General features: G+C 48.5%; 1 protein-coding gene across 1 annotated transcript in view; it reads right to left on the bottom strand.

Annotated features, from left to right (window-relative positions):
- Window positions 1-25,765, bottom strand: part of LOC147121021 (ALK tyrosine kinase receptor-like) — a 970,192-nt gene that overhangs the window by 911,364 nt on the left and 33,063 nt on the right. The window contains exon 2 of the mRNA XM_085977636.1: window positions 18,163-18,318. Within this exon, the coding sequence (XP_085833762.1) occupies window positions 18,163-18,298 (136 nt within the window). The 5' untranslated portion in view covers window positions 18,299-18,318. The remainder of the gene's footprint in view (window positions 1-18,162; window positions 18,319-25,765) is intronic.

Genomic DNA, 25,765 nt, shown 5'->3' with positions numbered 1-25,765 from the left:
TGGTGGAAGTTTTGGAAGTTCTGGGGGTGCATATGGGGTGCAAGACAGGGATGAAGTGGATCGATTAAATTGGGAACCGAAGGTTATGAAAATTAAAAAGATTTTGGGAAGGTGGGAAAGAAGGTGGTTGAAAGTGCAAGGAAGAGCGACAGTGGTGTCTGCTCTCCTGCTATCTAAGCTATGGTACTTATTGACGGTGGAGGATATTCCTGAGTGGGCGGAAAAGTCCATCCGAGAGGCTTGTGTGAGGTTTTTATGGGAAGGGAAACCAGCCTTGGTGGCTTACAATACCATCATTGGACGGAGAAATCAGGGAGGACTCAATTTCCCAGATACTGACTTGAAGAAAAAATCCTTTAGAATCAAATGGGTGAAGAGATTTCTTCAGAAGTCAAATACAAGTTTTTGGAAGAGTTGTTTTGAGCATTTTTTAAAACAAAGTGGGATAGGAGGGCAGGGGATATTGTATATGGAATACAATAATATGTTTTTGAAATCGATTAAACTTCTCCCTAGGTTTTATAAGGGGGTTGTAGAGAGTTGGGCCCAATTTTTAAAAAGTGTGCAGTTTACGCCCAAGGGAGCTGAGGAATTTTTAGAACAGCCCTTATTTTTGAACAGGTGGGTCAACATCGAAGGAAAGGTTTTATTTAATCAAGCTTTTATAAAAGCTGGTATTATATGTGTGAAAGATGTATTATATGAGGTCATTCCAGGTTGGTTGCCGGAAGCGATAGTGAGGGACATGCTGTGGGAGGAGGATCAGGAGGTAGAGGAAAAAGCAATAGGGATCACGTATGAGAAGATTGTGAGGGCAATGCCACAGGATTGGATGGAAGAAATAAATGCGGAAATCTCCAAAGGAAGTAAAATGCGTCCTGCTTTTCCAAGCTTTCTGCTGGAGAAAGGGGGAGAGTTGGTCCAATTTGACAACTGTAATACTCGAGATTTCTATGAGGTATTTAAAGAATGGAGATTCAAGACACCTGCTGGTCAGGAGTTTTGGCAGAGTATATACCCACAGCTGGACTTCAACAGGATTTGGAAGGGAATGTGGACGAATTTTAAATGTCCAGAGTGGATTGAACTGGATTTCAAATTGGCTCATAACTGGATTTTTACCATGACGGTCTTGTGCAAGATTGGACGAGTGGAGGGGGCAACTTGCCCAGTGTGTGGGACACGGGATGAGACTCTGTCCCATTTACTGGTGTTATGTCCACAGTTAAATGATTTTAAGTACAGGAAACTTTGTGTTATCCGGCGGCTAAGTGTCCGGCAAGCTCGAGCCACCGGCAAAAATCAGGAGCTGTTTTGTTAGGTTTTTTTTCTTCTCGTAGGTTTTTTTTCTTCTCGTGGCTTTTTTTTTTCCTACAGTCAGGCTCTGGAAAGTCTCTCTGAAGCTGTTGCTAAGCTACAGAGACGCTTCCAAGGTACGGGCTGACTGTTTAGAAGCTGTTGCTAAGCAACAGTGTTTGTTGTCAGATACGGAGATGAAAAGCTCCGTATGCTTCAACATTAACGCTGGTGTGTCCGGCAGTTTTGAGGGAACGGCAACAGCTCGGTCCCGTCGGTGCCGGATAGCACAAAGTTTCCTGTACTATGTTCGAACGTTGTGTGAAGTTTTTTTGCTGGGTGGGGACCAAAGAGCGAGAATGAGAATCCCTGGGACTCAATTTTGAGATGGGGATTGCAGGAGGGTCTGCCCAAGTCCAGCGGAGCGGCATTTAATTTAATGTTCAGTTTGGCTAGATTCATGATTGTGCAAGGAAGGAAGGCTCTGTTTTTTAAGGGGAGGAGAATCAATCTAAAAGAGTATTTTAAATATAAGCTAAAAGATCATTATAAGGCTCTGTGGATGTTTTATTCAGAAAGGAATTTAAAGATAGTATTTTACAATCAATTTTTAAAGTACAATCGATTAATATATGTTACAGGAGACAAATTAAACTTTAGGTTTTGATGTTAAAATGTGCTGGCGGAATGGCTCTGCAGAGCGGCGGAATTGATTTGTATGATACAATGAAATGATCACGATGGTGTAAATGTTCTTAATGTTCAATAAAGTATATTAAAAAAAAAGTGGGTAGCACACTCGCCTCTGAGTCAGAAGGTTCTGGGTCCAAGTCTCACTCCAGGGACTTGAGCACATAAATCTAGGCTGACACTCCAGTGCAGTGCTGAGGGAGTGCTGCACTGTCGGAGGTGCTGTCTTTACGATGAGACGTTAAACCGAGGCCCCGTCTGCTCGCTCAGGTGGACGTAAACGATCCCAAATTTCGAAGAGCAGGGGAGTTATCCCCGGTGTCCTGGCCAATATTTATCCCTCAATCAACATAACAAAAAAAACAGATTATCTGGTCATTATCACATTGCTGTTTGTGGAAGCTTGCTGTGTGCAAATTGGCTGCTACGTTTCCCACATTACAACAGTGACTACACTCCAAAAGTACTTAATTGGCTGTAAAGCACTTTGAGACGTCCGCTGGTCGTGAAAGGCGCTATATAAATGCAAGTCTTTCTTTTTTTTTACTATCATCTCCTATTTCTTGTATCATCAGACTTATGTTATTTTTCCCGTCTTACTAGTTTAAAGTCCTATGGACTACCCTATTTACCCTTTCCACCTGGACTCTGGTCCCATTCCGGTTCAGGTGGAGCCCATCCCAGCGGTACAGTTCCTTCCTGTCCCAGTACTGGCGCCAGTGACCCCTCCTTCCCACACCAGTCTTTCAGCCATGCATTCACGCTCCTGATTTGCTGTCCCTATGCCAATTAACACATGTAGTAATCCTGAGATTATCACCTGGGCGATCCTGTTTTTTAATTCAGTTCCTAATTTCTAATATTCTATTAGCAGGACCTCCTCCATTTTCTTCCCTATGTCACTTGTCCCAATATGGACCACTAGATCTTCCAAACATAGAAACAGAGAAGATAGGAGCAGGAGTAGGCCATTCAGCCCCTCGAGCCTGTTCCGCCATTTAATGAGATCATGGCTGATCATCCAAATTCATTACCCTGTCCCTGCTTTCTCCCCATATCCCTTGATCCTGTAGCATTAAGAACATAAGAAGTAGGAGCAGGAATAGGACATACGGACCCTCGGGCCTGCTCCGCCATTCAATAGGATCATGGCTGATCCGAACCTAGACTCACGTCCACTTCCCTGCCCGCTCCCCATAACCCTTAAATCCCTTATCAGCTAGGAAACTGTCTATCTCCGTTTTAAATTTATTTAATGTCGCAGCTTCCACAGCTCTCTGAGGTAGCAAATTCCATAGATTTACCACCCTCTGAGTGAAGAAATTTCTCCTCATCTCAGTTTTGAAACGGCAGCCCCTTATTCTAAGATTATGCCCCCTAGTTCTAGTCTCACCCATCAGTGGAAATATCCTCACTGCATCCACCCGATCAAGCCCCCTCACAATCTTATATGTTTCGATATGATCGCCTCTCATTCTTCTGAATTCCAATGAGTAGAGGCCCAACCTACTCAACCTTTCCTCATAAGTCAACCCCCTCATCTCCGGAATCAACCGAGTGAACCTTCTCTGAACTGCCTCGAGAGCAAGTATATATTTTCTTAAATATGGAAACCAAAACTGTACGCAGTATTCCAGGTGTGGCCTCACCAGTACCCTGTATAACTGAAGCAAGACTTCCCTGTTTTTACAGGTAGACTATCCTTTATCCGAAAACCTCGGGACCAGCCGAGTTTCGGATAAAGGAGAATTTCGGATTTCGGAAGGTGGGTCGGCAGGGGGTCGTGCGCACGACTTACGCTGACGCTCAGCGTAAGTCAGTCGGGATCGGCGGGGGTCGGGGCCGGCGGGGTACGCGGGGGGGGGGTCGGCGGTTGTCGGGGCTGGCGGGGTCCGCGGGGGGGTCGGCGGTTGTCGGGGCTGGCGGGGTCCGCGGGGGGGTCGGCGGTTGTCGGGGCTGGCGGGGTCGGCGGTTGTCGGGGCCGGCGGGGTCCGCGGGGGGGTCGGCGGCTGGCGGGGTCCGCGGGGGGGGCCGGCGGTTGTCGGGGCTGGCGGGGTCCGCGGGGGGGTCGGCGGTTGTCGGGGCTGGCGGGGTCCGCGGGGGGGTCGGCGGTTGTCGGGGCTGGCGGGATCGGCGGTTGTCGGGGCTGGCGGGGTCCGCGGGGGGGTCGGCGGTTGTCGGGGCTGGCGGGGTCCGCGGGGGGGTCGGCGGTTGTCGGGGCTGGCGGGGTCGGCGGTTGTCGGGGCTGGCGGGGTCGGCGGTTGTCGGGGTCGGCGGGGGGTCGTGCACACGACTTACCCTTTATCCGAACTTCCGCAACCGGAACCCTCTAAAAACCTTCGGTTTTTTCGTTCAGCGTAAGTCGTACGCACGACTTACGCTGAACGAAAAAACCTTCGGTTTTTAGAGGGTTTCGGAAGTCCGGATAAAGGGTAGTCTACCTGTATACTCCATCCCCCTTGCAATAAAAGCCAAGATTCCATTGGCCTTCCTGATCACCTGCTGTACCTGCATACTAACCTTCTGTGTTTCATGCACCAGGACCCCCAGATCCCTTTGTACTGTAGCACTTTGCAGTTTCTCTCCATTTAGATAATAACTTGCTCTTTGATTTTTTCTGCCAAAGTGCATAACCTCACACTTTCCAACATTATATTCCATCTGCCAAATTTCTGCCCACTCACTTAGCCTGTCTATGTCCTTTTGCAGGTTTTTTATGTCCTCCTCACTCACTGCTTTCCCTCCCATCTTTGTATCGTCGGCAAACTTGGATACGTTGCACTTGGTCCCCTCCTCCAAATCGTTAATATAGATTGTAAAGAGTTGGGGTCCCAGCACTGACCCCTGCGGAACACCACTGGTTACTGATTGCCAACCCGAGAATGAACCATTTATCCCAACTCTCTGTTTTCTGTTAGATAGCCAATCTTCCACCCATGCCAGTATATTACCCCCAATCCCGTGATTTTTTATCTTGTGCAGTAATCTTTTGTGTGGCACCTTGTCAAATGCCTTTTGGAAGTCCAAATACACCACATCCACTGGTTCCCCTTTATCCACCCTGTTTGTTACGTCCTCAAAGAATTCGAGCAAATTTGTCAAACATGATTTCCCATTCATAAAACCATGCTGACTCTGTCCGATTAAATTATGCTTATCCAAATGTCCTGTTACTGCTTCCTTAATAACGGACTCCAACATTTTACCAACCACAGATGTTAGGCTAACTGGTCTATAGTTTCTAGCCTTTTATCTACCTCCCTTTTTAAATAAGGGCATTACATTAGCAGTTTTCCAATCTGCTGGGACCTTTCCTGAATCCAGGGAGTTTGGGAAAATTACCACCAATGCATCCGCAATCCCTACTGCTGCTTCTCTCAAGACCCTAGGATGTAAGCCATCAGGTCCAGGGGACTTATCCACCTTAAGTCCCATTATCTTACCGAGTACCATCTCCTTAGTGATTTTAATCGTGTTTAGCTCCTCCCCCCCATAGCCCCCTGTTTGTCCAGTGTTGGGATATTTTTAGTGTCCTCTACTGTAAAGACTGATGCAAAATATTTGTTCAGCGTATTTGCCATCTCCATGTTCCCCACAACTAATTTCCCGGTCTCGTCCTCTAAGGGACCAACATTCACTTTAGCCACCCTTTTTCTTTTTATATAACTGTAGAAACTCTTGCTATCTGTTTTTATATTTTTTGCTAGTTTACTTTCATAATCTATATATAAAGAAATATATCGAACTCCTTCTTGAATATATTTAATGAATTGGCCTCAACTGCCTTGTCTGGTAGAAAATTCCACAGGTTCACCACTCTCTGGGTGAAGAAATTCCTCCTCATCTCTGTCCTAAATGGCTTACCCCTTATCCTTAGACTGTGACCCCTGGTTCTGGACTCCCCCACCATCGGGAACATCCTTCCTGCATCGAGTCTGTCTAGTCCTGTTAGAATTTTATAAGTTTCAATGAGATCACCTCTCATTCTTCTAAACTCTAGCGAATATAAGCCTAATTGACCCAATCTCTCCTCATACGTCATTCCTGCCATCCCAGGTATCAGTCTGGTGAATCTTCGCTGCACTCCCTCCATGGCAAGAACATCCTTCCTCAGATAAAGCGACCAAAACTGCACACAATACTCAAGGTGTGGTCTCACCAAGGCCCTGTACAACTGCAGCAAGACATCTTTGCTCCTGTACTCGAATCCTCTCGCTATGAAGGCCAACATACCATTTGCCTTCTTAACCGCCTGCTGCACCTGCATGCTTACCTTCAGCGACTGGTGCACAAGGACACCCAGGTCTCGTTGCACTTCCCCTTCTCCCAATCTATTGCCGTTCAGATAATAATCTGTCTTCCTGTTTTTGCCACCGAAGTGGATAACCTCGCATTTATCCACATTATACTGCATCTGCCCAGTCACCCAACCTGTCCAAATTATACTGGAGTTTCTCTGCATCCTCCTCACAGCACACACGCCCACCCAGCTTTGTGTCGTCTGCAAATTTGGAGATATTACATCTAGTTCCCTCGTCTAGATCATTTATATATATATTGTGAATAGCTGGGGTCCTAGGACCGATCCCTGCGGTACCCCATTAGTCACTGCCTGCCACTCGGAAAAAGACCCGTTTATTCCAACTCTTTGCTTCCTGTCTGCCAACCAATTCTCTATCCAAGACAGTACCTTACCCCCAATCCCATGTGCTTTAACTTTGCACGCTAATCTCTTATGCGGGGCCTTATCGAAAGCCTTCTGAAAGTCCCTCTCCCTTTTCAAGTTCCTCTCCAGTTTCTTCGAGATATCCTTTACCTTTGCACCAGGTAGGCAACACACCCTTCCGGATTCTCGGTTGCGACTGCAGAGGACGCTATCTATCCCCCTAACTATCGAATCCCCTATGACTGCAACATTTCTATTCTGCTCTTCCCCCCACTTGGCCTGCCTCCTGCTCCATCCAGGGTGCCATGGTTAGCATCCTGGCTGTTCACCCCGCAGCCTGCATCCTTATCCTCACAGGTAGCAAGTACATTGTACCTGCTGGACAGGACCAGTGTCTGGGGGACCTTCTTCTCCTTACCCTGCTGACTAACAGTTAGACTCTCCCCTTCCTGCCCCTGTGCTTTCCTCTGAGGGAGGGAATTCCAGAGCTTGGAGCCTCAGCAGCTGCAGGCACGGCTGCCAATGATGCAGCAATTAAACCTGAGGATGTGCAAGAGGCCAGAATTGGAGGAGCGCAGAGATATCAGAGGGTTGTAGGGCTGGAGGAGGTTACAGAGATAGGGAGGATGAGGCCATGCAGGAATATTCCTGCTGAATGCGTGATTAGGCTGAGGCACGTGGCAATCTTTATAAAGCTGCAGGTTTTGTTTTGTACATCTTACTTAAAATAATCTTGCTGCTTTATATTCATCAAAGTATATGTGTATATGGTTTATTTCTTACTAGCTGAAGTGCCCGGCGGTGCCGAGGCTTTTTCGAGGGCATGTTGTTGTTGGAAGAGAGAGAGAGAGAGAGCGCGACTGGGGGGGGCGGGGGGGGGGAAAGAGAGAGAGCGACTGGGGGGTAGAGAGAGAGCGACTGGGGGATAGAGAGAAAGCGCGGGTGGGGGGAAGGGAGGGCGGGGGGGGAAGGGAGGGCGGGCGGGGGGGAGGGGGGAAGGGAGGGCGGGGGGGGAAGGGAAGGGGGGCGGGGGGGAAGGGAGGGGGAGGGGGGGAGGGAGGAAGGGAGGGCTTGAGGCTGAGAGACAGGCACGGCCACGCCCGGTTGCCGGGGTAACCCTGTCGCGCCGCCCCGCACTGCCGAGAGCACAGCTCTCCGAGCCCCGCCTCCCCCCCCGGCCGAGAGCCGCGCTCTCCGAGCCCCGCCCCCCCCCGGCCGAGAGCCACGCTCTCTGAGCCCCGCCCCCCCCCGGCCGAGAGCCGCGCTCTCCAAGCCCCGCCCCCCCGGCCGAGAGCCGCGCTCTCCAAGCCCCGCCCCCCCGGCCGAGAGCCGCGCTCTCCAAGCCCCGCCCCCCCGGCCGAGAGCCGCGCTCTCCAAGCCCCGCCCCCCCCCCCCGGCCGAGAGTCGCGCTCTCCAAGCCCCAGCCGGCCCGCACTCCCATTGCCGGGGTAACCCGATCCGCACTCTCGAGAGCCCCGCCCCCCCCCGCCCGAGCCGAGCGCGGAACAGAGTCTCACCTGCTCCTGCTGCGCGCGCACCCTGACCCTCGTGGCTGACGCCGTTGCCCTGGGTAACGTGACACAGGGGGGGGGGGGGTGGTGAGGAGCTTAGCAGCAGCCCAGTTACCTAGCTCGGGCCTGGCTGGGCAAGAAAGGCCCAGGCTTTCAGGCCTAAGAAAAAACGGGCAAAGGTAGGAAAAAGAATGTTCAGGCGAGATAAAATATTTACAAATGAGTGATTTATTTTAAAAGAATTTAATAAATTGAATTTTATTTTGCTGGAAATGTATATTTGAAAAGAAAGACGCAGAAAGCAGGAAAAAGAATGGAAGCAAGATGGCGGCTACTCACCTCGGTTCAGAACGATAAGGCCCGCCCACACACGCACCGATTGGTCGACCGTCAGGTGACCAAAGCGTAGGATTGGTCAATCGTCCCGTCACTCGACCGTAGGAGGGCCCGGCCGCACGCGGCAGCAAGCCGCCGTACGATTGGTCGACCTCGAGGTCACTCTGTCGCTAATGAGCGGATAATGAGATGCTAATGAGCGGAACTTTGAAGGTTTTTCAGATACCGCGGGCGCGATTTTAGCCCGGCCGAAACGTAAATACGCTTAAAACCGTCTCGGAAGCGTAAGCTTTCTTTGGAGGTAACGCGCGCGTAGGTACGCCCTGTCACTTTCGAGCGCATAGCCCGACAGACGCACAGGCGATGACAGACAGAATGACAGAATGACAGACAGACAGATGTACCGATTTATATGTATAGATGGGTTTTAATCCATTACCTGACAAATAAATAGAAAAGCTTATGCAAACAGTATCAACTTGGCTCAGTGGTAGCAATCTCACCTCCGAGTCAGAAGGTCATGGATTCCAGCTTCCCTCTGGATTTGAACACATTGGGCCAGTAATTCCTGTCCCAACGCATGAGTACGGTCGGGGTACTCACGCGTCTGGCCGGAGGAAATGCCGGTTTTCAGCATGCACAGCGCATGCGGGGAAAACCGGCATTTCCTGTCCTCTGAACAAAGGGGTTCAGAGGCAGAACGCGCGCGACTGCACAGGCAGCGCGTGCGCAGTAAAATTCCTTTTTTTCCCCCCAAAGTTGCGCGCGTGTAAAGGCCTCCGGTCTTTACGCGTGGAAAAACAAGACATAAGTATTTCGTTTTTCAGGTAAGTGGGCTTTTAGTACAATGTAGAAATTTTTTTTCCACAGGTTTGTTATTTTTAAAGAATTTACAGGATGGTAAGTTTAGTTTTAGACCCTATTTTTTAAAAATTTACTTTTTTCAAAAAATTGATTAATTGTTTAAAACATTTTTTTTAAACTTATTTATAGTTATTATAATCAGTGGGATGTTTTTTAAAATTTTATTTAAAGTTAAAGTAGTGTTTTGGCAGCCCATACTTTTCATGAGTTTGACAGCTCTTACTGTCAAACTCATGAATGAGTTTCCCCTCCCCTGATTGGCTGCACAGTGCTCACCTGATCCCAGCCGGCACATCGCACTAACTACGCCGCTGGATCAGGTTAGCACATCGCGCCGACAGCTGAACCGGGCCTGTGACAGGAAATGCAAGCAGGCCCGGGCTTCAGATGTCGGCGCGCAGGGTGAGTGCAGATCGGGGGCTTGCACGCGCGGCAAGCCCCCGATCTAATTTCAGGGCCATGATCTAGCCTGGCACATCAGCAAGGTATTGACGGAGTACTGTAATGTCAGAGGTGTCACCTGTTCAGAAAAGCACGGGAATTCTCCCAGTATCCTGACCAACATTTATCCCTCAGACAACACCATCAAAAATACAATGGCCTAGAAATTCAGTATAGCCACGTTTGGGGCGCTACAGCTGGGCGTTCGCTAAATTTTGCGCCCGGCGCAACTTAGCGCCACCTTCGCCGATATTCAGTTGCATCGCCCCAAGAGGTTGCTGCTGCGCTAAAGCAGGCGATGCACGACTATCATTAGGCGCTAAGCCGGCGATCCGGGGCGCTAACACCGAGGACGGGCGCAGCGCAGGTGCGGCGAGTTGCTCAATGAAGGCAGACGCGCTGGCGCCGGTCAGCTCTTAAAGAGGAAGGGTCGACTTGTTTGGCTGCCATGCCCTGCACACTGCAGCCCTGAAGCAAGGCCTGACCATTGCTGGTTCATCAGTTCTACGCCCTCAACCATGGGGAAGCCCGCTATTCTTCCAAATCTGATTGCACGCTCTTGCTGCTTGTCCAGGGTCATGGGGAAGGAGATGTACTGACGTCTCCTTCTGAAAAGGGCATTGTTCACCTGGCGGATGCAGCAATGTACCGCGAACTGGGAGATGTTGGCAATGTCCCCAGTAGCGGATTGGAAGGAGCCAGTGGCATCGAAGTTGAGAGCCACCGTCACCTTCACTGCCACTGACAGAGACGTCCTGCTCCTCAGCTGTGGCTGCAGATCTCTGCGAAGCAGGTGGCAGATCTCAGTGACCACCTCCCTTCTGAATCGCATCCTCCGAACACACTGCTCCTCAGACATGTTCAGATATGAGAACTGCTGGCGGTATACCCTGGGTGGGTAAGGCCTCCTGTGCCGACGCCTGTTGGCCAATCTCCGTCTGGCCATGACTGGCACTCTCTCACGGCGTCTCTGATCCCTTTGAATGCAATGCAGAAAGCCAACGTTTCCACCCATTGCAGCCCCCATTATGGCACTGAAAGGCTATGGCACTGAAAGTGGAATCCAAGTGCAAAGCTCTGGCCTGAAGCCACAAGTACCTGTGCAAGCGCTGAGTCAAAGCAGAAAGCTCTCTGCCTTTGTCTCTCTCCAAATATCCGTCTCTCACACAGAAGGATTGGCACAAAATGGCTGCCACTTATACTGCAGGAGGAGTCCCCTTTAAATAGCGCCCCCCGCGCCCCGCAGCGACTGGGAACCGTTCCCCTCTACCAGTCGCTAGGGGCGCCAGGCGCAAAGAAGGGCGGCGCCACTGAATTTCCGGTTCGGGGCGCACAAAGGGCGTTGCACCATGAAATGACGTCAGGATCTGCGCGCGCAGCTGAGCGCGCGCAAAGGTTTTGCGCCGCCGCTAAATCTTAACTGAATTTCGCGAGAGGCGCAGATCGCGCCGCGCCCGAGCGCTAGCCACTTAGCGCCCCACTTCTCCTCCTCCTAAGGCGCTAGCGGCTGGCGCAAACAACTGAATTTCTAGGCCAATGACTGGTAATTTATCTTATTGATCTTTGTGGGACCTTGCTGTGGACAATTTGCTGCCACATTTGCTTAAGTAACAGCAGTGACTACACTTCAAAAATAATTCATTGACTGTGAAACGCTTTGGGATATCCTGAGGACATGAAAGGTGCTATATATATATATAAAGTTCTTTTTCAACCTGTATAATTACGACAAAGATACCACACATAAAGCAGGCTGAAAGTTTCCAAACAGCACTAAAATTCAGCAATAACTTCACATTAGCTAGAACCTAGCGCCATGCATAACTCATTTACATTCAGGGCTCCTAGAATTATTATGCCCAACCAAATTCTGCTGCATGAGAATGTGGATAATTTTAAAAGGGAGTTGGACAGGTGCTTGAGGATGAGGAACTTACAGGGTTACGGACAAAAAGCGCGGGGTGTGGGACTAAACACGACTGCTCTTTCAAAGAGCCAGCACAGGCATGATGGGCCGAATGGCCTCCTTCTGTCCTGTAAGTTTTTATGGGCTAGAAATTCATGTACTCACCACCATTTCATAACACCATGAAATGGCGATAAACTGGCAGCCGCCACTCTTTCGGCAGGTGGTGGCGGGTCCCGCGGCAGCCGGCATTCTTGTCTCCCCCTTTGCGCTGCCGGTAACTGGCAGCGCCTTGTAAAAAAAAAATGGCGGCGTGGTGATGTCAATCGGTGTGCAACGCTGACTTAACGTAACCAACACGAACTTCGACCCTAGCGCTGAATTTAGTGCTGGGTCCCAAGCAGGCTGACAGTGGCGATGTCTGCAGCTCTTAAAAGGACACACACTCATTCAGGTAAGTTTGAATTTAAGGGTTTGGACTGGTTTTTTTAAATTTTATTGAAGTGATGGCTTGCTGTAATAGATGTGAAAAGTTTTTTAAATGTGTAGGGAGTGCTGCTGGATGCTTGCAAGGGCTCGGATGGTAAATGAAGGCCTTTGAGAAAACAGAACATGCTGCGAATACTCAGCAGTTCATCCGTGGAGAGAAAAACAGAGTTCATGTCTCAGGTCAACATGCTGCCTGACCAACTGAGTATTTCCAGCAATTTATGCTGTTATTTCACATTTACAGCATTCGCTTACAGATGGAAGAGGAAGACGCAGAAGAGGAGGAAGCCGAAGAGGAGGAATCAGACGGAAGGATGCATCCCAGACAGCCCCTTTGTGGCCGGGATATCCGGGTTGGAAATCACCCGCCTACGGTTCCACTGGCTGGGCAGGCTGCCTCTTCTTGTTGACCCACTGGCTGGGCAGGCTGCATTTCTTGGGTGTGTGAAATGAAGAAGTCGCAAGGGTCTTGTGCTGATGGGAGGGCAGGAAAGCAAGAGGTGCATGCCAGAAGGAGGGTAACGTATGAGGATACCCGCATCTTGTATCCTTTCAGTCCCACCGCTGGCCAAGGGCTCAACCATGCCCCTGCCAAGAATGGCCTGCACCATCTCTTCCAAGGAGGTGAGGTGAGGCTAGGAATGGGAGATGTGCCTCGTCATTGATGCAGATTGTTGGTAGGTGAGTGATTGGGGGTTGTGCATTGAGCAGTGTGTGAGGCTCGTGATGCAGTTGGCAGGAGACGGCTTTTGAACATGCATTCACTGACTTTGACATGTGGTCTGAGGTCATGAAGCTTCTTTGGACACTGAAGCCAGGTGGTGGGGGCAACACTGCTGGCAGTGACGGCCTTAGTGATTTACTCCCACATCATTCTTTCTGGAGGGCCTCCTGGCCCCTGTGGGTAGAAAGCCGCTCTTGCAGTGTTGACCACCTGCACAAAGCTGGAGTGCTACGTGTGAGACCCTCGGTGCCCCTTCCCTGGCTTGCTGAGCCATTTGTGTTAGTGCTGAGCCAGTTTTCCCATTTGTTGAGGTTAGGAAGGTAATTCAGTTTTAACAGCTGAATATTCACATTTAGCACTTTTTAAAATATTGAACATTTCTTAAAAGGCAGAAAAGGCTGAAAATGTATTGATTCACTGCATTTTATTTTCTATTGCTTCAGTGTGCATGACCCCTTTAAATCTCAGACCTCTTCAATGCCCACAATTCCTTGCAAGCTCCACAGCTTCGCTCACAGAATCTGCAAGACCGGACCTGGACACAAACTTCGTCCCAGATCCCTCCAGCAACGCCACCAGGACGGTGTTGCATGGAAGGTGAGTGCTACGCCACTTATCTCCATGCCCCCCAGACCAATTGCACTCGGTTAGCATTGTGGCCATTTCCAGCGGCCGTTAACTGCAGTTGCCGGCGAACACGAATTTTCTGCCCAGTGATTCTATGAGAATGTGGATTCTGCAGCAAGTCTGTGGGCAGGTGAGGAATATCTCAGTGCAGCAAATATTTTTTTAAATACCCCTTTAATAATATAGGAAATGTTACTTTGCTTGCAAGCAGCTTATGTTCAGCCTTCAATAACTGCCACTGAATATCCAGCTGCCTCAGCTGACTTCTCTCCTTGCCAGGGGAAAATTAAAATAATTAATTACAGTGGGGAAAACTGTTTGGGAGAGAGGGGGAAACATGACTGGAGACTGTAGAGCATTGCCAGGCTCAGCACAATCCTGAATCCCTTCAGTAGAAGTACTTACAACTCCGTTACAACATAAACGTACACAAGGACCTTCCAGTAACCACAACGGCCCAGAAATTCAGTGGAGAGGAAGGAAACTCTGGTGGAACTTGTTTCTGCCAATTTCTTGCTGAAATAAGGACCTTCCGACTGGGAGGGATCCTTCACCTACCTGCTCCTCTCTTCGTCCCACTGTCCCCTTTGGGGGCATGTCTGGTGGCATCCTGGGTGATGTAAAAAGACTACTGAGCACTTGGTTTGAGTATAAAACAAGGCTTCAATCAACTGTTTCAAAACCATGAGATTCTAGTTACATCACTAGTTCCTGGTTACAGAAACATCCTGAGCAAGCTGGGCCCACGCCTGAGTATTTATACTCCTTGGATGGCGCCACCAGCTGGCCGCCCAGTGTTACTTCATGAGTCATGATAAGATTCATGACACTGGGCTCTCCATTAAAGGAGGCGTAACTGCTGTACAGAGCCCACAGCGCCACGTCCAAACAGCAAGCTATTCCCAAGTGCGCGCTCCCATGCAGCGGCAAGGAGGCGCACTGAAATCCCACCAGGTCCGTGGGATCGGTGCCCCTGTAGTGTGCGGTACTGGCGCAATTGTTTACTCCTAAATGGCCCCGTTCCCAGGATTTACTTTCAACCACTCTGGGACTAATTGTATATTGCATGGATTCATGTGAAAGCAGGGTGCTATCGGTAATATCAATAAAATCACAAGGAGCCAACAACAAATACGGAGGCTGCAGCTCGGAAAAAGTGAAATAAACAAATTCTATTTAGAAACATTTGGATGCTTGCCAGTATGCGCAGACAGACTTGTCACTCGAAGCCCTATTGCTCTTGATATCAATTCCTCCCATCCCTGTTGCTGCTGTCCAGCACTGTGCATCTCATTAAAATAAAATTAAATGAAATTGTTAAATTGCTGCAATGGACATGTGTGAGTGCATGCACAGATAGTATCAATTTTTTTTAATGTAATTTTGAGAACAAGTTCAACACAGAACGGTGGCGGCATGGGCTGCAGACAGGAGAAGGAATTGGCACAGAGAAGGCAGATTTTATTTAATGGAGCTGTCTAGCAGTATAAATGGGGTTAGGCAGCAGTAGTTTATCTACCTGGTGAGCCTGGAATATAGCATAAACGTGCTATCACTCAGGCTCCTTTCTGGGGCATGAGAAATGGTGTTGCTGCAACTTTACATACTGTGTAATGCCCTCAAAATGCAGAACCGTGGAAGAAATTGAGCAGAAGGGAATAGAAAATGCTCTTAATCATTGAGATAGATGAGTGGCCAGTGAGATTATTTGAAGTGGGAAAAGTCGACACAGACAATTAGACAGGTGTGGGCAAGCCAGGTTTCCAGAGTCTGTGCAGTGAGCACAAATGTTCTGAGGGGTGGAGAGCTGATTAGCATCTTGAAGCCCATCGACTGCAATAGCTGTAATTACCATCATGCAGACTAAATACAAGTGGGTAAATACAGGCAGCATTTTGAGTGATAATGTAAAGCTAAATTGGCAAACAAATTTAAGCTCAGGGAAGGCTTGATCTGGTTCTCTGAACTGACAATGATAGTCATAGCAATCACAGCACAGAAAGAGGCCATTCAACTCAGTGCATTTGTGCCAGTGCTAACTTTTCAACTGGAATCACTGGCCTGGATTTTCCCCAGGGAAACTTTCTGTTTTTGAGCGGTTGCGTGAGTTGGCGCATGGAAAATGGAGCGGGGAAACCTGGAATGTGCCGCTTCCCAGCTCCATCATATTCCAACCCACCCCTCACCTCCCACGACTCATGTTATCTTCCCACCCCATAGCCTACAAATCACCCCAGGTGGAAGGGAGAGTGGGATGGGGACAGGGATGGGGACTCGGTCAATTTCCCTCAATTATCACCCCTGAACCGCTGTTGTGAAATAAAACTCAAGAAAGGAAGCAGTGAGAGGGGTGGTGATGGCAGGAGGCAAGAGGTAAGCAATAGCCACCTCTCTGTCTCCCAGACCCTCGAAGTGATGCACAATGTGAAGCTGGGCTAATACTAAGCCCATTTAAAAAATTTTGGCCAGCAGCATTTAGGAGCTTCTGCCTCTTTAACAGTCGCTCCATCCCTTTCAGGTGCTGCAACGAGTTCCCTGCTGAAGCATCACAGGATGTTCCTCTCTGGCAGCGGTGGGAGAAGTTGCTAGGTGCCCACCCTGCATATTGAATTGACCCCAACTCAAGAAAACAGGTTGCAGTAATGGTGAGGTGGGGCCAACGAGAGGAGGTCCTGCCGCTCCCTAACTGACGGGATTGGATCGACTGCCAGTTTTACACCCCGCCTGATTTTACTTTCCATTGAACTCTGGTCTCTTGGCTAGCCTAAAATCCTTTTGCCCCAACATTGGTGGCCGTGCCTTCAGCCATATAGGCTCTAAGCTAGGGAAGTCCCTCCCTAAACCTCTCCACTGCCTCTCCTCCTTTAAGACCCTCCTTAAAACCCACCTCTTTGACCAAGCTTTTATTCACCCTTCCTAATATCTCCTTCTTTGGCTCAGCACCAATGTTTGTCTGATTATTCTTCTGTGATGTGTCTTGGGATGTTTTTAGAAACATAGACACAGAAAAATAGGAGCAGGAGTAGGCCATTCGGCCCTTCCAGCCTGCTCCGCCATTCAACACGATCATGGCTGATCCTCTATCTCAATACCATATTCCCGCTCTCTCCCCATACCCCTTGATGCCTTTTGTGTCTAGAAATCTATCTATCTCCTTCTTAAATCTATTCAGTGACTTGGCCTCCACAGCCTTCTATGGTAGAGAATTCCATAGGTTCACCACCCTCTGAGTGAAGAAATTTCTCCTCATCTCAGTCCTAAATGTCCTACCCCGTATCCTGAGACTGTGACCCCTCGTTCTAGACGCCCCCCCAGCCAGGGGAAACATCCTCCCTGCATCCAGTCTGTCCAGCCCTGTCAGAATTTTATACATTTCAATGAGATCCCCTCTCATTCTTCTAAACTCCAGTGAATACAGGCCTAGTCGACCCAATCTCTCCTCATATGACAGTCCTGCCATCCCAGGAATCAGTCTGCATCAAAGGTGCTTTATGAATGCAAGTTGTTATTGTTGTTGAGTGACCACTGTAGGAACGTGCGTGCACATTGACATTGGATGGAGATGGCTGTGCTTGGTTGTGATACCACTTGCTTGCTGGCAAATTCTGTCAAAGCTCAGACATGAATGATGACCACTTGGGTGAGGTATCAGTGGATGACCAACCCAACAAGGATTCAATGCCCTTATCTACACACAATATCAACATACCATTGAATCATATACTATATGAGAAAGCAAAACAATGCATAGTATTCATTATATTAAAAGGAATTTTTTAGCATTATTCAATATGGTATCTCCAACATACTTTGTCATGGAGCAGTAGGACATGAGTCTGTGCTTGTCTCTTGCTGTTTTAAGCTGTGACACAGCAGGATACATACATACAAGTTGGTCTCACTATGGTTGGAAATTTTCTCAGAGCTACTTCCGCCGTCCCTTTACTGGAAGTGCGGTAGAAAGTCAGTTTACACACGTAGACGGGTTTCCGCCACACTTGCAATGAAGTTACGGTGGTAGAGCAAGAGCAGCTCTGAGGAAATTCCTGGCCTGGTCTCTGATTTTCCTTCTCTCCCTCCGGGGATCACCTACCTTCCCATGATGGCACACTGCATTCAGGAACTTACCATGTGAGGGATTGCGGACATCAACCAATTTCTTACTATTCCTAGGCACAGCATATTGACCATTCAGTGTACTGCCCACAAAAATAAATAAGAAACACACGCTCGGATTTCCTTGGGATTTCTCCCGATTGGCCACCGTAACATCGGTGAAAGATCGGCGGAAACCTCGTTTACGTGTCTATCCGGGTCTCACCTCCGATCTTCCGCCAAAGTTACGGTGGCCTATTGGGAGGACCCCTGAGGGAATTCCTGGGGTAGATTTCTACATATTACTTTCTTTACAAAATTAGAAATGTTAATGTACAGCAAGAAGTATTTATCAATGCCTACAAGTCAAATCTATTAAAATGGGATGAAACAACTGAAACCCTATTTTCAAGGGCTTTTGAATGCTCTCTTTACTAGCTGATTTGTAACATTAATAAAATCAACCACCTGATTTTCTCTCTGTTGAACTATACCATCCTGCGTTTGTTTCCCTTACCCTCACTTGACTTCTCGGAGTAATCTTGATCTGGTACAGCAGCCTCAGTGATCAGGGAGAGATCCTGTGGAGTCGCAATCACCCAACCTGCCAATCCATCTTCACCATCGGAAGAATATTCCAACTCGCACGCCATCTCAAAATCGCAGTAGAATTCTGAAACAATATAAATGAGATGCACGTGAACCATCTTACAAGAAGAAATAACGTGGCAGAGGAGGACTCGCAGTGTCCGAGATGTATCATCAGAGTCTTTGGCACAGGCCTTTCCAGGAATTGAGCTAGCCTGAAAACCACCCTCTATGGGGTGAAATTTCTTCTGGTCGCTTTGTGCTAGTGACACCTTGAACACAGTGGGAAGATTTCCCCTGACTACTGGCGCTAGTGAAGTTGCAATTCTATTCTTTTAGAATGCTATTCAAATTTTGCTAGAATATGAATATATGAAATCGTCCTGCTATGCTTACCATGTTTCTGACATGGCAACAAGGCATTTTTTCCTATGGCAGTCAGAACACTGCAGAAAATTCAAAATTGGGATCAAAACCATTATAAAGATTGGAGCAAAAAGCGATTTAGCACCTCAAAATGCCAGATGGGCTCAGAGAGACCACGACAACTGCTGACCCCTCTTGGTGGGAAAGATGAGTTTCAAACCGAGGTCACCAGATTTATGGCTACCAGAACTTTATAAGACTACAGTATCATCAGCCAGTACAAAGCCTGCTTTAGAATAATCATATATAGGCCATTCCCACGTAGGAGTGTCAACTGTCAATGGAGAAGGAAAGTGTAGGGACAGTGTCAGCTGTGGCTCAGTGGGTAGCACACTCGCGCTCTGAGTCAGAAGGTTGTGGGTTCAAGTCCCACTCCAGGGACTTGAGCACATAAAGCTAGGCTGACACTCCACTGCAGTGCTGAGGGAGTGCTGCACTGTCGGAGGTGCCGTCTTTTGAATGAGACGTTAAACCGAGACCCTGTCTGCTCTCTCACTTGGAATCTGGAATGAAACTTATTTTATTGTATGACAGAGCAATTTCAGATAGTGATTTTTATCCATGGCACTATTTTGAAGAGGAGCAGGGGAGTTATCCCCGGTGTCCTGGCCAATATTTATGCTTCAACCAACGTAACAAAAACAGGTTATCTGGTCATTATCACATTGCTGTTTGTGGGACCTTGCTGTGCTCAAATTGGCTGCCGCATTTCCTACATTACATAAGAACATAAGTAGTAGGAGCAGGAGTAGGCCATACGGCCCCTCGGGCCTGCTCCGCCATTCAATAGGATCATGGCTGATCCGAATCTAGACTCACGTCCACTTCCCTGCCCTCTCCCCGTAACCCCTAATTCCCTTATCTGCTAGGAAACTGTCTATCTCCATTTTAAATTTATTTAATGTTGCAGCTTCCGCAGCTCTCTGGGGTAGCAAATTCCATAGATTTACTACCCTCTGAGTGAAGAAGTTTCTCCTCATCTCAGTTTTGAAAGGGCAGCCCCTTATTCTTAGATTATGCCCCCCAGTTCTAGTCTCACCCATCAGTGGAAACGTCCTCCTCGCATCCACCCGATCAAGCCCCCAAGCCCCCTCACAATCTTATATGTTTCGATAAGATCGCCTCTCATTCTTCTGAACTCCAATGAGTAGAGTCCCAACCTACTCAACCTTTCCTCATACGTCAACCCCCTCATCTCCGGAATCAACCGAGTGAACCTTCTCTGAACCGCCTCGAGAGCAAGTATATCTTTTCTTAAATATGGAAACCAAAACTGCACGCAGTATTCCAGGTGTGGCCTCACCAATACCCTGTACAACTGCAGCAAGACTTCCCTGTTTTTATACTCCATCCCCCTCGCAATAAAAGCCAAGATTCCATTGGCCTTCCTGATCACCTGCTGCACCTGCATATTAACTTTTTGTGTTTCATGCACAGAACCCCCAGATCCCTTTGTACTGTAGCACTTTGCAGTTTCTCTCCATTTAGATAATAACTTGCTCTTTGATTTTTTCTGCCAAAGTGCATAACCTCACACTTTCCAACATTATATTGCATCTGCCAAATCTCTGCCCACTCACTTAGCCTGTCTATGTCCTTTTGCAGGTTTTTTATGTCCTCCTCACTCACTGCTTTCCCTCCCATCTTTGTGTCGTCGGCAAACTTGGATATGTTGTACTCGGTCCCTTCCTCCAAATCGTTAATATAGATTGTAAAGAGTTGGGGTCCCAGCACTGACCCCTGCGGAACACCACTAGTTACTGATTGCCAGCCGGAGAATGAACCATTTAACCCAACTCTTTGTTTTCTGTTAGATAGCCAATCTTCCACCCATGCCAGTATATTGCCCCCAATCCCATGATTTCTTATCTTGAACAGTAATCTTTTGTGTGGAACCTTGTCAAATGCCTTTTGGAAGTCCAAATACACTACATCCACTGGTTCCCCTTTATCCACCCTGTATGTTACATCCTCAAAGAATTCGAGCAAATTTGTCAAACATGACTTCCCCTTCATAAAACCATGCTGACTCTGTCCAATTAAATTATGTTTATCCAAATGCTCCGTTACTGTTTCCTTAATAATGGACTCCAACATTTTGCCAACCACAGATGTTAGGCTAACTGGTCTATAGTTTCCAGCTTTTTGTCTACTTCCCTTCTTAAATAAGGGTGTTACATTAGCAGTTCTCCAATCTGCCGGGACCTTTCCTGAGTCCAGGGAGTTCTGGAAAATAATCACCAATGCATCCACAATCCCTACCGCCACTTCTCTCAAGACCCTAGGATGTAGGCCATCAGGTCCGGGGGATTTATCCACCTTAAGTCCCATTATTTTACTGAGTATCATCTCCTTAGTGATTTTAATCGTGTTCAGCTCCTCCCCCCCTCCCCCATTGCCCCCTGTTTGTCCAGTGTTGGGATATTTTTAGTGTCCTCTACTGTAAATTACAACAGTGACTCCACTTCAAAAGTACTTCATTGGCTGTAAAGCGCTTTGAGACCTCCGGTGGTCGTGAAAGACGCTATATAAATGCAAGTCTTTCTTTCTTACTTTTTTTCCCCCCCAAGTACATCCCATTTTTAAAGAAGAAATTAATATACTTACCAGATACTTCTTCAACAATCTTTTAAAAAATTGCTAATTTTATTCTACACCAGGTTATAGTCCAACAGCTTTATTTGAAATCACAAGCTTTCGGAGCGCTGCTCCTTCTTCAGGTGAAGTGGAGAAATGCATAAAGACACAGCTTATATAGTCAGAGAATCATGTCAGATGTTTACAGGTAACCTTTCCAACTGCCATTTATCACACCTCGGCAGAGAGATAATCACAGCAGTCAAAGGTGTGAATGGTGTCCAAACAGGTCAGTCAGGGAAACATCACATCAAAGAACAATGAGGTGGGGTCACAAGGGGTCAATATTGCAGATGCTGGGGTCTTACACTGTACACACACAGCCCGAGAATGGCCTCTCCCTTCCTCCACACACTCCATGTTACGGAACTAGTTCCTGTTCCAATCTGCCGCTGAAATTACCCCGACTCAAAGCCATCTGTGGACACAGGCCCAATGCGATGTGTTGCTGTGAAGAGGCTGCTGTTTACTCCCTTACTCGGGCCCGTGATATCTCCGCTCCATGATGTGTTCAGCGATCATCAGCCGAGCACCAAGCAAACAGCACCCGCTGGCAGATCCACTTCACCTGAAGAAGGAGCAGCGCTCCGAAAGCTTGTGATTTCAAATAAAGCTGTTGGACTATAACCTGGTGTTGTGTGACTTCTTACATTTGTCCACCCCAGTCCAACTCCGGCATCTCCACACCATAATTTTATTCTAGCATGGAACACTGTTTGGATGCCCCGCCCTTGTAAGCCAGTGATATCAATTATGGGGAATGTCCCCGCATGCCCTAGAAAATCCATTGCAAACAGTAGGGCTGTGACTTCAAACCAGCCCGAGGACCCCTCTGAAACCAGCTGGCCCCAGGAAACCATGGCTTAGGTTGTGAAGTTTGCATTCCCATCAGTTAGTGTGGTTTCCCAGAGCAGGTAACTCTAGCGCAGTACTTAGGGCCTGGCAGCCACCACTGTTTGATGGGCAGCTCCTCTGGGGAAACATAAATAACTGCAATCAATCTCAATAGAGTAGCCCAGCAGAATGGAAGACCCTAACAGGGAGAGATTAAATTGATGGTTTCAGCTGCTAGTGATTATATATGTACAAATAATATGTGTGTTTCAGAAATAATTTACTGACTGAAGGGACAGCAGCAGTGCATTCCTTTTAGTCATGTGCACTGTCTTGGCTCAGAGTGACCATTTGACTGAGGAACCGCAGGATGACTGACGTCCATGGAACCAGTAAGGAGTGTCGGGGTTGATTTTCGTTTCCAGCAAATATCTGGTGGACAGAGGGCGGGGCATTCACTCCTCTCGGCCAATGCAGTCGCTGGGAGGCCTGCTCAAATTTTGTGGTCAGACCTCACTAACACTGAATCGATGAGCCCGTTCAGTGCCCGTTTTATTGGCAGCTTACTAACTGGGAGGGCAGGATATCAGGCGGAGTGGCTGCTACTTAAAGGCAGCCTGCAGCCCCTGAAAGGGGAGGCGCACTTTGCAAAGGTGGGCAGTGAACAGTAACTTATTGCAGCAGCATGGCGTCATCCGGGGCTCCCCCGATTCTCGGAGGCAGCCATGGAGCTGCTCACAGAGCAAGTGGGCAACAGGAAGGAGGTCCTTTTCCCCTCCAACGGGCAATGGGGTGCCCTGTCAAATTATTCAGCAGCAATGGAGAGATGTGGCTGAGCAGGTAAATGCCTGCAGTATTGGTCACACCTCTCTTACTCTCTGTACTACCTTACTGTAGCCCCAGCATGTTCAATCCTTTCCTCTACCTCTGCCAATGCCTCCTCTCCAATCACAAAAACAACACTTTGCTGCACCTTTGGCTACTTTCACTTGCACACTCAACATCTGCTACTGCCCTCCCAACCAGGTCCCCCTCTTGGCCACATTACTGCTTCGTCGTAACTATGTCACTTGACCCCGACTTGCATATATTAATGAAGCCCCCGCCTGCTTCCTGCGCGAGCTCTGGCCACCCAAATCAAGAACTGCCCAAAAATTGGAATGGGCAGACCTCCAGCGTTAAGTCAGCGGATCAATTCTTCCCCCCACCGTGATTTTCATCCCACTACTGCCCTGTTTTCAGATGTAAGTGAGGCGATAGCAAGACGAAAATCGCTCCCATAAAGTCTTTAAGTGGGGAGGGGGTGAAAAATAGGAATACTTCTGCCTTTATTTCATATAGTTTTAAAAATAGCTAGAGATAAAATGGAAACCATCTTCCCTCACCAAAATCCAAAATGGATGACTGCAAACGCTGTGTTTATGGGGAAAACACCAAGGCCTAGAAATTGGGTTGGGGCGCCAAAGTGGCGCAAAAGTCGCCTGAGTGCAGGATTTAGCGCAGCGATCGGAGTGATACCGATCGCCAGAAATTCAGTTTCAGTGCCCCTCGAGGGACACGGGGCGAGGCTCGAGGCGCTCCGCGTCCCTCTTAGGGCGCTGAAACTGATTATCGCAGCGCAACGTGCCGCAGCGCCACATGCTGCGGCACGGCACGCTGCGGTACTGCAGGCCTTCCTCCCACTGTTAAGGGGGAGGTGCCTGCAACAGCGCGATCCCCGCTCGCGAGTGCCGGCAAATGAGCCCGGCACCAAGGAGAAGTGCCGGGCTCTCGGGAAACAGCCGGCAATGCCGCGGGGGGGGGGGGGGGGGGCGTTCGGAGGCCGGGGACGGAGGTACTGGCAGGCGGCCGCCTAAAAAGCGGCCGCCCCGCACCTCCACCTTAACTTGCGCCGCTGCCGGCACAGTAAGGCCCCGTGAACCGGGCGCGGGTAGCGAGCGGCGCAACTGCGGCGTTCACTACCAAATATCGCGAACGGGGCACGGATGGGGCGCTGCGCACACCGATGACGTCATCGGTGGCGGCGCAGCGCAAATGCCTAACGCCACCATTAGCGCCCCTACTGAATATCGCCGGAGACGCAGCCAGTGGCGCTACAGCCACTGACTGCCTCTTTAGGCGCTAACAGGTGGCGCTACTCACCCAATTTCTCCCCCCATGTACTTGTGCACGGCAACCGAGTCAAAGGTTGATTTGATAGCTGAAACAGTTTATTTGAAATGTTAATATAAGTGGATTGACAGATATTGATGTAGACAGTTCTAATCTCTCTGAATGCTGAGTCATTAGGGGAATCCAATATCATCAGCTAGGGAAAATGTATGTATTAAAAGAGCAATATCCAGACTTTGACACATGACTTAACAAGGTGCAAGATCTGTTAAACTCTTTTACTTGAAAAGAAATCCCCTGGCACAACACACAGCTTGGGCTTCTAAGCTTTAAAGGCCCAATTTTAAGTCGGGTGGGCGAGTGGCAAACCGTCCCCCACCACGGCAGCGTTATCTGTGGTTGTCTAGACTGTCAGTGTCGTGTTAGCTCTCATCCTTTCTCCAAGTCCTTCTCAGCACAATGACACCTTCAAAAAGACTGGGAACGAGACTCCAAAATCTAAAAATTTACCCCGATTTACGCCAGTGAGTCAAGATTTTCAATAGGTGAAAACGGACACAAGATGGTCTAGATGGTAAGAGCTGCTGGTAGGGCCAAATCCCTCTTTTAACCAAAAATGCAAGAGATATGCTTTTTTTCCCATAACCAAGAGCCACTAACCAAAACGGGGGATGCCTAAAATAGAAATGTACAATTTCTGCGAGAATGGTTTAATTAGCAATAGTTAACAAATATCAGCACAATCACAAGTCCATTGCAATAATGATGTTTTAACACTTCTCATGCAGTTAAAAAGCCACTTAACCAGTAAAAATGTCCTAAGCTTTGTTAATTGAGCTGCAGGGTTAAATAGTGATTCAAGCACAAGTGCAAAAATCACACGCAAATGATAGTGTGCTGAGAAAGAGGCATGTGGGAGAAGTCAAACTTTGTGCTTTGAAATGTTGTCATTGGGCTGGATTTTGCCAATGGGGCGCTTCTGGAGGTGGGACTCCCACTTGTCGGGTTTTAGTCCCGCCTCCATCAACATCTGGCCAACCCACGCTATTTTTCCTTGATTGACCTTGTTAAACCCACCCAGCGGGCTTAGCAGGCCAATTAAGGGAAAGCTGGTTACAGAGAACGTCAATGTATGACGTTTCATCTGTCAAAAATTTTTGACAGATGAATTGCCATCGTTTGACAGTTCTGTGAAGCTGTCAAACACTGACATTCTCTGTAGTTTGATGAGTTCTTGAATTCAAGACTCATCAAACCTCTTTATTTAGCAGAAATTAGATGGTTGCTGCATTGGAGAATGCAACGGCCATCTGTCATCTCTGCCGCAGAGGTGCGAGACGCTCTGCATACCCAATTCTTGAAGCCTGCAGGAGGAAACAAAGGTAAGTAAACATTTTCTATCACTTTCCACTTACCTCACATACTCACCTCTCCACACTTGCACCCATCACTTACCTTCACAGCGCACTTTTGCACCCCTGCGACCCCCGCTCGCCTCAGTGACCCTGGCGGGGTTCGGAGCC

The sequence above is a fragment of the Somniosus microcephalus genome, chromosome 3 (assembly GCF_052327205.1).
Source record: "Somniosus microcephalus isolate GS21.2 chromosome 3, FLI_Smic_1.0, whole genome shotgun sequence".
NCBI lineage: Eukaryota > Metazoa > Chordata > Chondrichthyes > Squaliformes > Somniosidae > Somniosus > Somniosus microcephalus.
Note: the sequence above shows the minus strand (reverse complement) of the source record. Positions and strands in the feature narration are given on the sequence as shown.